The 14320-nt window shown below is 42.5% G+C and overlaps 2 protein-coding genes across 2 annotated transcripts; one reads left to right on the top strand and one right to left on the bottom strand.

Annotated features, from left to right (window-relative positions):
* Positions 1-271: 271 nt before the first annotated feature.
* On the bottom strand, positions 272-4961 carry LOC306783089 (NAD(P)H dehydrogenase [quinone] 1-like; the record flags this gene model as incomplete). The annotated part of the gene is made up of 6 exons (XM_079276616.1): positions 272-571; positions 922-1023; positions 1106-1219; positions 1297-1427; positions 1512-1679; positions 4919-4961. 6 exons carry the CDS (start codon positions 4959-4961, stop codon positions 272-274), a joined length of 858 nt encoding a protein of 285 aa, XP_079132742.1.
* Positions 4962-7012: 2051 nt separating this feature from the next.
* On the top strand, positions 7013-7387 carry LOC306783088 (helix-loop-helix protein 2-like; the record flags this gene model as incomplete). Its single annotated transcript, XM_079276615.1, has 1 exon — positions 7013-7387. One exon carries the CDS (start codon positions 7013-7015, stop codon positions 7385-7387), a length of 375 nt encoding a protein of 124 aa, XP_079132741.1.
* Between the last annotated feature and the right edge of the window lie 6933 nt (positions 7388-14320).

Below are 14320 nucleotides of genomic sequence, written 5' to 3'. Positions count from 1 at the left end.
TGAAAAAACAGAAATCTGCTTTCATCAGAAATTCTAAAGACAGATTTTTATCACTTTGCAAGGTGGAAAACCTGGCACTAAAGAGTCCTTTACATAATTTCTTGACTCTGCCACTTTTATATGCAAAGAAAACCCAGTACAAGAACCCGGCCCTTCATATTTGAACCATGACATTGTATATGCATCAAAAACTCATGTAATAGACGCCAATATAAGTCAAGTCAGCCTTTATTTTTCTGTCATGCGAGGAAATACAGAAGGGCCAATGTCTTCAGACCCCAGCCTTCATCTGGTTGTTGGGTGGTAGTGACTTTCCCAGGTGGGTCCCGACCGTCAGTCCATACTCCTCAGTGGCATTTTCCTCATGGACCTCAGGCTTCAGCTGGAAACCCTTCTCCCCATCAAAGCAGTCCATGGGAGTGAAGGAAAGTGGTTTTTCGCCCAGGACACCTTGCAGTCGGGTACGCCAGCCCTCCAGCATGGTGCTGCGCTCCTCAGAGGGAACGTGAGACGGAGCCCAGAAGATCTGAGGAGCAAGAACCTGGAAGCCACAGTAGTGCAGGATGCCATTCTGGAGAGAGAGAGAGAAACTGGTTGAAGTAAAATGTTACGTTGAACTCCTCATTTATTTTTGCATACAAAAACAAAACAACAAAGGGTTGATTTAGGGGTAACCATCAGTAAAGTTACAAATTGCAACCTGTAGGATCGGTGTTAGATTTGTCCCTTCTGGGCTACAGTATAAACAAAGAACTCAAAGGCCCGACTCCCTCTTGAGATATGAAGGTCTCATTCTACACGAGCCAAAACAATTTAGTTTTAGATTATAGACGAATAAAACATCAGGATTAATATATACACAGACAAATCCTACACTCTGGATCTTTAATGCAGAGTTGAAGCAATATTCTGATTCAGTACCTGTAGTGGCCACAGTGTGACATTCATGTCTCCATTAATACCATCTGCACTAAACATGGACTCAGGAGACCCAGTGGTGAAGGACAGCATTGCTTTCTTGTCCTGTGCAGAAAGAAAGCAAGTTAGAAAAACAGATGTAACAGTTTCAGACTAGTAATGCAAACCACTTTATTTGAGCCTTTACCTTGAAGATTCCCTGGCTGTATCTCTTTTCTTCAGAGTAGGCATAACCCAGTGTGAGCACCCGGTCGATCCAGCCCTTCATGATGGCAGGAACAGTGAACCAGTACATGGGGAACTGAGAAGTAAGGCAAAGTGTTAGCTTTGAGCAAAGAGAAGCTTAACGAACGAGCATTACTGTCACCAAGCCTCTACCTGAAAGATGATGAGGTCCGCCTCAGTGAGTTTGCGTTGTTCCTCAGTGATTTCAGCACACAGTTTTCCTTCCTCCCATGCCAGTTTGGTCTCCTCTGCATAACGGAAGTGATCGGCATTCTTGACTTCTCCTGCCGAGACAAACACATTAATTTTAATTCTGAAGTTCAATTAAAAGCTAAACGTCTTCTAATGCCAGGGAGATATTGATGTACCGGTGATGTCCTCAGCAGTAGCAGTGGCTTTAAACTTCATGGCGTACAGGTCCGATACTACCACTGTGCAGCCCTGACCTGCTAAAACTTCCACAGCAGCATCTTTGGCTGCAGCGTTGAATGAGCCAGTGCTCTGGTGGGCATACACGATAAACACTTTCTTCGCAGCTAAACCAACGATTAGAGATCAGAAATGAGCACACATCAGATCAGAAATCTCACAAATTAAACATTACAGTTCATGAGATCCAACATTACTCAGAACACGACACATAAATCCCTCAGCAAATACAAGAACACATAGTTGATAACGCACCCATTCTGAATACAGATATCAGCTGCAACTTCACAGCTCGCTACTGTGTCGAATGAGAGAGCAGGTCAGTCTAGAACAACAGTCAAGATGCTGTTTTATACACCACAAGACTCAACGCACAGCCTCCTCACAGGTGCTGTCAATCAGCAATCAAGGTCATCAACCAATCACCTGGCATCTCTCAGAACTCTCATCAGCAACATATCTTTTATTGAGCCTGGACAGCATTTTTAAATGAGTGGAATTTATGAACCACTAAAAGTCAAGAAATATGGAGGTTTTCATCAGTGAAACCAGCTACAGATTTTGCCTGTTTTAAACACAGGACAAACATACAATAGTACTCTTAGACATACATCTTCTACTTCAAGGCAGTGTGTGTTTTCCCCATTTCAGCCTATCAGAAAGAGACGGAGTGTAGGCTTGTTAATGTCTTTCAGAAAATATCACTCTCCTTGACCCCATTTTCAATGTTAACACCAGCCCTGAAGCCGAGACATATCACCTGAAACTCAGAAATTGTACTTGCCTCTCAACAACAGTTCATAATCACAAGTTAAATTGTGTGTGACTTAGATTGAATTACAAAAAAAGAACTCCCATGAAATGACCTTTCTTGAGTAAAGTGGTTACACAGTATGTACTAGTCCAGCAGAGAGCAGCATGCACCAGCAAGTGTCATGTTGTATCACCCGCAGCCAGGAAATCATCATTTCTCATGACATTGGCATGGTAGCAGGTGCGCCATTGTTCGATTTGAAGGTGTAATAAAAATGTGTGATTCTCAGCGATACAATACTAGTGGAAGTAGACTATGGATGGAGTATAATTGGATCACAGTTCCTGCCAGGGGACAAACTTTATGTTGCTGTAACTTCAGTTTTCTTTTGACTTTCAGTGAAACTGGATGCTCACAAAAATGCTCACAAGCAAGTGTGTGTCACTTTTATGCATCATAAAAACACTGCATGTATCTAATCATTTGCAACTTTTAATTGTAGATTGCTTTAACATCACATTATAAGTGGGCTGATTCATCCGCGTTGAACTGTTTCATATTCTGACTGAAGAGAACAGAAAGTAATAAGAGGCCTCTTTATGTTTTGGTTCCTAATGAATTGAAAACATCTGAGCCTGCTTGTACAAAACAAGTTATGCAACATCAGGCATAGCGTACAGATCTCAAGATGGATTATTCTCATTTTCTGTTAATGTTCATGCAACAAATAGCCATGTGATCGGTGGAAACCTGTGAAATCTCCAATGAAAGAGTTCTCAAAATAATATAGTAAATTAAAATAAATTGGGAAAAAACTGATCAAAACATTTTCTTTCCATATCAAGGGATTCAACAATGAAATCCTTGAGAGGAAAGTGCAGTGTAGACTCACCTTCAGTTCCACTTTTGGATGAATGTTAACGTCACACAATACTTTCCTTATTACTGTGGATGCTTTCAGGTCAGCGGCAAAATCACTTTCATAAAACGATATTCCCGTACATCTTGCATCTGGCCTGACTTGTGACCAGGTATATTAATCAGTTTGCCTTTAATACATGGTATGCTAGCTGCTTTCCATTAAAAAAAAAAGAAGCTAAATATTATAATCCCATATTCCTCATGCTCACTTTTTCTTCTCTTCTGTCCTCGTCGGTATAATAAGTCACTTATAATATTTTGTCAGCCAAGGAGGGTTTCCTGAGCACAAGCCCCTGAAGGCAACGTGGTGAAGTGATGTTCACTGAACTGTGACAGCGTCTAGCAGCAAAACACGGAGTTGCATCGTTAACAGAGTGGACGACAGACAGACCTTGTGCATATCTATTTAATGTCACAGCAGAGGCATGCACCGAGATACGAGCCACTGCTTCCAGAGTAAACTCTCTGACTGAATGAAAGTCTCCCTCTTTATCGTTAACATGTCTTACGCCTCTCCACTGTCCATTAACTGCCCCTGAGGAGTTAGAAACAGGTGTCCTCTGTAATGTCTCTTACTGAATTGGCGGAAGATAACACTTCAATTTTAACTCACATAAAACCTCATGCAGGCATTTCCCTGCTATTCTCAGGTGTGAAACAAATCCATCTACTTTTCCATTTAAGCTTCTCTACAATCAATTATATTTTGTAAATGGTCTTTTTTCTGCCTCATCCTGCTCCTCTGGGAAGCGCTTCCTCTTAATTTACAGTTGGGAATTTTGTGCTCAGGCCTAATAAAACAAACAGAACTAAGTGCCTGGTTGGAAGTAAAACTTTATGAAAACTTGCTACGGTCGTTTGTTATGTTGTCAACAAACAGAACGGCAGGATACAACTCCATTTAAATTACAGCACAGCTCTTACCTTTACTTTACCTTTGCAAAGTGCATGGCACAAACTTGGTACGACGTCATTCAATTTCCTTGAAAGAACAACTCTATTTAAACCATGTAAATATGTATTAATCATTCATTTCGTGTATTATTTGAAATTGTATTATTTACGTGTGTTGTATGCTTGCCTGTAGACAACGTGCACAATGGTTAGCTGACGAAAATAAAGTGTTTCTGCAAACTGCAATCATTTATTTGACCTGCTAGTTGAATCGTAGACTACAGTATCGTACCTCTCCTTACCTTCCGTACCTTTAATGTGTTGCCATGAACAGCACATCATCACCCTGTTCACCCAATTGAAACATTGGCCATTATGTGTTTTCCTCTTCCAATCAGATGCCTTTAATTTTAGTCCTGTATTCCCAACTGACACACAGTCTAGGGCTGAAACTATTCAATTAGTCAATATGAACTGCTTATTAACTGATTATTAATTGAGGCAAACATGATTTAACATTCCTGTCTCCGGCTTTTTAAATACAGGGATTTGTTGCCTTTCTTTGTTTTGTATCATTGTTCAATGAGTACCTTTTTTCATCCTTGATTAGACAAAACAAACTCATGATGTGCATTTATTTGTTATTCTTTTATTTTTTCAATGGATCACCCAAATAATCAACAGTGTAAATATTTGTTTGCAGTTTGCTAAATGTGTCTGATGTGTCTCATCTTACTTCAGTGCTGAATGAGAAAAGATGATGTGCTTTAAGCTCACCTCTCTCCTCCTCCAGCCTCTTCCTCCTGACTGCTGTAGCCATGGTGATGAAGCTGATTGATTAGATGTCATCTGATTCCAAATCAGCAGAAACAATATATGACAGCAGATGGTAACCAGACAGATTGGAGAGCTGAGGGAGGGAGGGGTAGAATTAAGATTAAACTACGTCAGCTTGTTTGCATGCACAAATGTGTTGGTTACACAAGAGGGTTGCATCTGGCAAACGGACATGAAAGAAGGTAAAAGTAATGAAACTTAATGTACGCAAACACAAACAGTTGGTCAACACAAACGTTTTCACCACTAAATTACAGTCATCTAGATTAGATGATTAAATCCACAATGAGGTTCGTGCACAAAACCAAACTTCCTATATGTTGCATTCTCCTGAATAACGGCATGAGAGCGGGGTTGGTTGGGACAGAGGGATATTGTATTTTCAAGCAAGTTAGAAAGCAACTATGCCTATTTTATTCAGCATGTTCATAGTCAGCATCAGCCTCTTCACTTCTAACCTTAAGACAATTTGACCATCAATTTTGTGTTCATCATTTTGAACTCTACAGGGTGTAAGTACATTTTTGGCTCATTTGTTCCATTTCTTCTTCCATACATTACTTCTATTTGTATTTATGCTACATACAAAGACATATTGTTGGAAAGCTTATTTTATGATCTATCACTTGATGCTCATGTTAGCTGTCCGATTTTTTGTTGCTCATAAAAAACATTGTTTTCAGACTATTAGCGGGACGTTGTTTTCCTAACGTTCACAGAACGTTTTATTTCCCAACCATCTGCACAGGGGTCTTCACCCCTGTGCAGATGGTTGGGAAATAAAACGTGAATAAAACGCCCTTTAGTGATTCATTCACAACTATTATGTTGTGATTAGGACTGACATTTTCCTCCAAGAGATAAGGTGGTCAATAACAAAATGCCAGAACCTCAGTACCAGCCTACGAGTAACTGAACCACAATATCAGAATTTATTCTTCTGTGGTGCAAATAGGTTGTAATAAAAAGCACCAAACTGAGTCGCCTTTATTAAACTCGGTTCCCATTTTCTTGCTTGGATACATGAGCTGTTTTGATATACAGCCCTCATACCCTCACCCTCCTTCTCCAAAACCCTCTAATCAGCACTGGGCCCATTGTGATTGTGATATCTTGCGCACAACCAGGCGAGGTTGGATGGGAGAAACAGGCAGATATTTTACTGAAGGATGAGATGTGCGCCTGACAATATGACGGACAGGGAGGAGGACAGGAGGGACTGCGGAGTTTTTTTTCACCCACGCACTGTTACCAGCATTTTCACTCGACTCAACATCATAAAAAACTAAATAAAAACAGCATGGAGGCTGGTGAGGAGATCACTTTACGTGTTGCTGCTGCACTGACTCTTTATTGGGTTAGCGATGCTGCTTTAATATGTGAGACTCTTGAATCAGTTGGCTCTGTTGTTTTTGAATGTGCAGTAAGTTAAAATGGCATGTATACTGCACTTCTACAAAACCTTTGCTCTGCAGCGCAGTTTCAGAGGTTTGAGCTGTTCTTAATATCGGCTCAGCTGATCTCATTAGCTTACTAAATGGCTTTATAAGTCGCGTTTGATTTTGCAGTCTCGATATTGTTTCAGCACCTCGGACAGCGCTGGTCTCTGCAAGCAAATGTGCAGTCCTCCACTAGGGGACACCACCAGTCCCTCATATTTCAGGGTCCTTTGTCTCTTATCTCTAGCCAAGTTTTACAATTTGACTGTAACAATATCATAAGAATAATATAATTATATTGTTGATTATAGTTTGTAGGTAATCTGAATCTAGTAGTTTAATGTATGTTTTGGAATTGTAGTTAATGTAGAAATGGAAATAATCAAATAAATTCGTACCGTACCTCAAAATTGACGAAGAGCACGAGAGTTTTTGTGTATGAAATACCGCCCCATGCCTAATATGTGGACATTGTATTTGTCTCAGTTCCTGACTATTAGTCGTTGAAACAGAACATCATCCAATCATCCCTAGATGTAATTTCTACTGACTTCTACTATTTTCTTCAGGATAATTCCAATGTGAGGACAGAAGCATGATCCTCAGTCCTGGCCGGCCCGAGTCCGACCCGTCCTGGGGACAAACGGACACGGTGACCCTTCTGGACACTTTCAATGCGCAGTGTGGTTCCGTGCCAGCCGAACTCGACGATGGTAATGGCAAGGCGCGCTCCGTGCACGTGCCCGCCCTCAGCAGGGAGGAGAAGAGGCGGAAGAGGCGCGCGACGGCTAAGTATCGATCTGCGCACGCCACCAGAGAGCGCGTCCGCGTCGTGGCCTTCAACGTGGCCTTTGCAGAACTGAGACAGCTGCTCCCAACGCTCCCACCAGACAAGAAGTTGTCCAAGATTGAGATCCTGCGACTTGCGATTTGTTACATCTCCTACCTTAACCACGTGCTGGATGTTTAGGAGGACCAACAGGAGGATGGAGTGAGACAGGATGACTGTTCACACCACAGATGAAGGATTTCTGTAGATTGATACCCGTAGATATGGGGAATGATGGGGTTATAAGGTCATATTAAACTAATGGCACGCTGTAGTAGACTGTCATGCATCTTAATTATGGTAACATCACATGAGTAATTCATCATAGGAAATAGTTGCCGGACTGCAGGCTTACTGTCATCAACAGGATGAAAAGAATGGACATATTTTGAAAGGTGCTGTATATTATATTGTTGTCGCCAAACTACTGAAACATTGCAACGCTTGACTTCAAATTTGTTGCCAGTTAAGTGACTTTTCTGTGTGCACTAATTTATAAATATATTTATTTCAGTTACACAAAAGATATTCTACTGGACGTTTGTATAAAATATAAAAGAAACATTTTAGATGCTGTTTTTCCCCGTTACCTTTCAATATTTCTGACCAAAGAAGTTTCTTATTTGAAGGCCTTACTATTAGATTTCATCTTACGACGTGTCTTCTGAAAGCTTTTTATGTTGTAGCTCTATTCATTTCAAGTAAAGCCATGAAGGGACGCTATTACAGCTGTTCTTCTACCACATGGGTGAGGTCTTGGTTTTTGTTGGGGTTTCTCTCCCTCTGGATGCGGCAGGTGTTTCTCCAGACAAACCAAAACAACCATACCACAACCATCTGTCTCCTTCCTCTCTGGGGACACACACACAGGTGGACATACATACAAATGATTGAGTAAAGTGAACGTATACCAAGACAAGAGAGAAAGAAGTGGTAACTCTTTGCTCAATGTTTTGGGATGAATGCCAACATGATTTGATTAAGGCTTGGATTTTTCTAACTTTAGCCCAGAATATCAAAGCAAAACAGTCTGTTAGACTGTTATTTGAGATTATTCTGAGTGTTTTTTACATTATGCCCTGGCTTTGCAAATTCCCAAAATACAGCTTTTATGTTTTCTTATGAGATCAGGCCGTGGATACAAACTCTTGCACGTCCCTTTGACTTTTCTCTCCATTAGTCAGAAGCCGTCTGTGCTCCCTCTCTCATCCCTTTATGTGAGTCTCTGGTGTAATGTGGCCCGAGGGGCTTGAGGTATTGTTCATGTCCATTCCAGCAGTACGAGTGACAGCCCTTTGTCTGAACACTGCACAGTTCACACACTACACACTTGGACTACACACTGCATACAATAGGTATGTTGGGAGGCGAGGGGGACAGACCAAGCCTAACATCAGATTTTAAGATAGATGAGGCAGTGGAAGCTGTACAGGCCATACATAGATGGTTATTTATATTCTGTAGTTTTTGCCAAAGTGGGTCGAATACTAAAACTAGGCAAGAACTATAAGCTATTTAAGTCTGCATACAGCTCTAACACACGACACAGACTGTTTGGAAGGAGCAGCACTGCCCTCTGATGGAGATAGGGGGAGATTTAACTGTTACAAGTTCATATTCTATTCTGAACAGGCCTTAAAATGTTTTGATGATATTCAAAATTATAGCTATTTGTGTTTGGTTTATGCCTTGAGCCATTGAAACCCCTGCTTTATTTGCTTTTAGCTGTTCTGGACCTTTCGGTCATATCACATGAGATTCATCAGCAGATGGAGTTCAGTTGTCATGAGATTGTAGTTGTTCAAATTGTTCATGTTAGCTAGTTATAAGTAAAATAAGAAATCAAAGTATTTTTTTTCAGTGTACTTTACTGAAAAGTCCATCCTCAGCGTATGTGAACTGTGGTTTCATCTTACCACATTAAACTTTATTGGACCACATTGGCCTCCAGTAGATGCGATCATCTAAATCAGAGTTTAGGTTCAGTACAGTGAAACTGCTCCCCTTCAGCAGATAAATGACCCTTTAGAGTCAAACATTGTGCACACATCATTCTGCACAGTGAAGCTCAAACATCAAAGAGAAGTAACACATTTTTGAATGGAGGGTGATTTAAAAAAATGTCACCACATGCACTAACTTCCTGCTAAGTCTCTCGTAAAGGACGACCTCTTGTGGGCTACAGCTGAAAATACAGATTTTAGTGCACTTGAAGTGTGTTGCACCTCCATGCTGCTGCCTCCCTCTCTGGTACTGATAACCACAATGGCCAGGACCGTGTGAGGGAGCTGCCCTGTCAGTGCGGTACAGCAGCAGCGCAGGAGCGCAGGAGCGCAGGAGCGCCAGATTCTTACCGGAACACTGATACCGAGACGCACGGCAGGAATATGGCACACGTCTGAGACCGTAAAAAAAGGTAGGTAAACGAATTGATTGTCGCGACGCTGCCGTTCATTTCACTGGGTATATCCTTGCCAAACGCCTGAGACACACGCAACCCCTCGCAGGAATTACTGATGAAGTTCAATGATGCCGTCGTGGGGGAAAAAATGGTTTCCTTCTCATCAGACAGCCTTTAGTCCTCCTTACCCATATTTATGTTGAGCCAACATCGCAGGCTACATGTGCCTTTCATTTAGACACTGCCCAGTGCCTCCAACGCATCAGGAGCCAACATAACCAATGTGCTCGTTTATAATCTGCTGTGGTTAATGGTGTTCAGAATGTGACTGAAACCAGATCTGTTGTAAACCGAAACCGCATCTGTGTAATAGAAGAAGTAACATCACATCCTTAGCTCTCCCTTTCAGACCCAGGAGCCTGTAACATAAAGGGCGTATTAAGCTTCCGCTGCAGGGTGATGGTGTGTATCGCCATCACCAGCAGCTGCCCGAAGAGCACACTGTGCACAGCTGGATGAGGCGTTACTATGACTGAAGCCGCCTCACGTGCCTCCTCTGACACCGTCGGCGCTGTCTCTCCCAGTATCTCAGAGTCATGATGCTGCAGTGAAACTGTGCTGCACCTGCAGCCATTTATTATTGATCAAGTGCTGATGGGTCCTGAGCAGAGAGGCATACGGGCACGTTGAGGTATGGGAACCCCTTGAATAGGTGACTCATCTCATGGAAGCCATTCTTGCCATGAACGATCAAAAGAAAGTGTTGTCAGCAAGGCTTTTGTCATTGCTCTCTTTTGAACCATGTTTTTTTTTCTTTTTTCTGGCCGGCAGGGCAGACTGCCACAAGTGTAATGAGAAGAGGAGCTATACCTTTAGGCTACTCAGGAGTGTTAGGATCCAGCAAAAGCTTGGCTAGCACGCTGTAACGCATGGTGCATTTTAGAGCAGTGTACAGAAGTGTATTAGGCACAAAAGCACTTTTCTTTGGGTAGGAATGTACTGAGTTATCTCTCTCACCGCCTCACTCCCTCTCCTTCTACTGTACTTTTATTTAGTTCCACATGAGCAGACCAGGGGGGGACTAAGTTTGCATTCCAGAGTACTGTGTCAGCTCTTAACGTTCTCCTTTTACTGTGATGTGCGTGTGTGTGTGTGTGTGTGTGTGTGTGTGTGTGTGTTTGTGTAAGAACAGCAGGGTGGGAGTGGCTGAGACTCTCTCCAGTCACTCAAAGGTCACAGGTTTGCTCTCTTCACATATCTGACGAATACCTTTGTGCCAAGAATCAAATGTCAGAGTCGTACAGCAAACAATGGAAGGGAAATACCAACGAAATAAGTTCCTAATGACATCATATGTCCCGTCGGTGAGGCCCACACAATCATTTCCATGGGACTTTCATGTCTCCGGATCTTTGGCTCCGTTTGTGTGATTTTAGTCAGTTAACAGCGATGTGTGTTAACCAGCAGCTGTTCCTCTGGGTTATCCGAAGTCCATGGAGGGATTGGAGATTGTTATCACTATAAATAACACTGGCACACACTGTGTCCCATTGTTTGATTTGAAAGAGGTCTTACCCAGCTTACTTGACTGTGTTGCTCACATGTGTGTGTGTGTGTGTGTGTTTTATTTGCCACTTTCAAAGAACGTGTTTTACTCCACTAAAATAATATTCAGCTGAAAGGATTTGTCAAAATGTCAACAATTGCGTGACTTTTTTTTGTCTAACGTGACAGTAAATTGAGTACTGTTGGTTGGACAAGCTGTCCCCTTGTGCTCCGTCACTATAAATGACATTGTATGGTTACCAGTTAATAACAACGAATAAATGAAAAAGGAAATAAACGAACACAGCAGACTGCGCCGGCTGCTGCATCTGCAGATTATGGCATAATGCCACCAGTGCAGGGCGCACTGGAAGGAAGGCACGAGGGCTAATGGGTGTGAAGGAGGGCACAGATGCCATGGTAACCAGGCCTCATCATGTGCTCCAGATGAGCTACGAGGCTGATCTGTGCCGTTTAGGGTGCCAGCATTGCATCGGGTATTTAATGAAATCTCAAATTCCACACCTCTCTTTCTCTGCCCGTTTTGGAGGCCAAAGTCCGTGAGACCAAGAACAATAAACAAAATAATCTGTCATTTCTATGTGTTATTATTCATCGATGAGTTGGATCAGTGGGGAAAATGCCACAAAAAAACGAATCTTTTAGATGTTACCGGTCTCCCCGTGGACTCCCACGCATATTTGTTGCAATAGTGCAGTCTGATTCTCTCTTTAGGATTGAAATTAAAAACCAGTCCATTCCACCACATGTGTCTGTACCTCTGAGCCTATGTAGTTACAGTAGCCCCCACTGTGCAACAGTCTCCATCCACTAAACAAACACATTAATGAGTGTTCGTTTTACATTAGTGTCACTCTCTGCCCTCGTGAACCTTTTCTCGGTGCAGCCAACCAGAATGGTCTGCAGCGAAGCAGCAACTACGCCTCAATAGAGAATCTCCTCACAGAGGACCACTGCTGGACCGCACATTGTTATGCTTTATTCATAGTTATCCGTTGGTTTGTAACTGATAGTTTTTCTTACCCCGTGGCTGCGATTTTCCACATGGCCTGGTTCACTATGGCTCTTCGGGCTCGTCTCGCGGATGAGTGGCTTCTCAGAGGATCATCCTGGCCCACATACCACTGCCACACGCTCAGAGATCAGCACTCAGGGGGTTAACGGCTTTTATTGAAATCATTGCCTTATTCATTTAACCATATGGGCGCTGGCTGCGATGAGAGGCCATTGTTTGCTCTTTGTGCCCTCTCACTGTGCCACCACCCCCCCCCCCTCCACCCTCACTCTCTCATAGACGCATAACACAAATTTACTTTGATTGATTATTGCTCCTAGATGGGGCCTCCTGCCTCCGGTGTTGCCACGGCAACAGCGGACGCTCCAGATGTGGGATGGAGATGAGAGATGTGACTTTCCTCTGTCGAAACTCGGGTTTGCTTTTTTTTAAATTGATGCTGCGACATCAGCTTTGATGTTGTGAGTGGTATGTTCAAGTGGAATATTGTATGGAAGTCCTGCATACGCAGCTCTGCCTTGTTCAGCATATGCTCCCCTGCTTTCAATCGCATACGCGTCCGTACCAGTGGAAACCGATGCTCTATTCAGTGAAACTATATTTGTTTTGTCACCGCACCATCATTTGCTAATTCTAGCTTTTGTCTGGCACATGTAATCCGGACAATGGTCAAAATAATTTATGCATTGCGTGACAGTCCTTAATGGAAAATCAGTGGTTCCTCGTGTGCACCGTCCACATTTCCCATGATGGGTTATGGAAAGAGAGGAAAAAACGTTCAACCTCAACTGTGTCATCTTAATGGAAATCAGCTAAAATTGCAGCTACATTTTTCTAACCATCATCTTATTTTCAGAGCATGAGCTCCATGGATTCACATACTAATATGCTGAATGGGCTGTTTTTACTCTTTATATTCACTATTAGCTACAGAGACGACAAATAGCCTGTAAATGACTGGGGGGGCGGGGGAGGGTCAGTAAAATGAGACTGGGCTGGAGATGGTGATTGGCACATGATTATGGAGACAGACATTAGATTGAGGTCTAAATGAATGGTCGTGCATGGTGAAGCCCTGAGACAGCCTCATGCATCACACAGCAGGCATTCAGGCCCAGGAAGTGAGTCTGAGCCTCGTAATGACTTGAACAGGAACGACAGAATGGAGAGTTATAGTTCACATATACTGAGAATTTATTATTCGGAAAAAGGACAACATTTTGTTTATGCTTTCAGCAGGGCCATATAGCTACAGTATTATATTATATTATATATAAGGGTTATATCCTTGTTTTATTTATTCATCTAGTTATTTTCTGGTGGATTTATTGTATTTATTTGACTATTCTACAATACACTAAGATTACTTGTCATTCTGAAACTCTCCATTTTCTCCCTAAAGCTCTTGCAGTATGTTTGTCGGATTATGATGTCATTGTTTATTTAATCTATATTTAACCAGGAAGTCTCCCGAGATGCGTTATTTCTTGACCTGGTCAAAATGGCATCATTAAGACACACACACAAAACACACACACACCCACACACACACACACACACACACTTGAGTTGCGAGGCATGAGGGAGCGAGCTCGGCTGTATAAAACAGCTACATTCTTCATAAGACATGTTGTGAATGTGGCATTTGAATGCCTGGTTTTGCCTGTTTCCAAATAAAGTTTGTCTTGTAAATGATTCTAAAGTTCCCAGTGTGAATAGTACAAGCATGTAGTTTTTGAAGTTCAGAACAGATTCTGAAGACCTGTCGTTCTGCTCTCATTTAAAATGCATTGAATGAGTATCAGTACAAGCCCGTATGGCCTGGCTGACACATTTAATCCATTGTTTGTTGAACATTGCAAGTTTTGATGCAAGCCTCACACCCTCTATCTCTCCATCTCGCAGGTCAATGTGGCTACTAACGCAGCTATCCGGGGTAGTTGTCAGTCGCTGTGGATTCCTGAGGCCCGTCTCTATAGCAACCCATTCCTCCTCCTGAGCGTTGCTGCCAACTCACCCTCTCTGCTACACAACAATCACTCCCCCCCGACCCCACCCCCCTGGCCAATTGCCGGCTCTGAACCGCGTTGGA

The sequence above is a fragment of the Melanostigma gelatinosum genome (genome assembly GCF_949748355.1).
Source record: "Melanostigma gelatinosum genome assembly, chromosome: 10".
Taxonomy (NCBI): Eukaryota; Metazoa; Chordata; class Actinopteri; order Perciformes; family Zoarcidae; genus Melanostigma; species Melanostigma gelatinosum.
The sequence above is the reverse complement of the archived record's forward strand: the minus strand, read 5'-3'. Positions and strand labels throughout refer to the sequence as shown.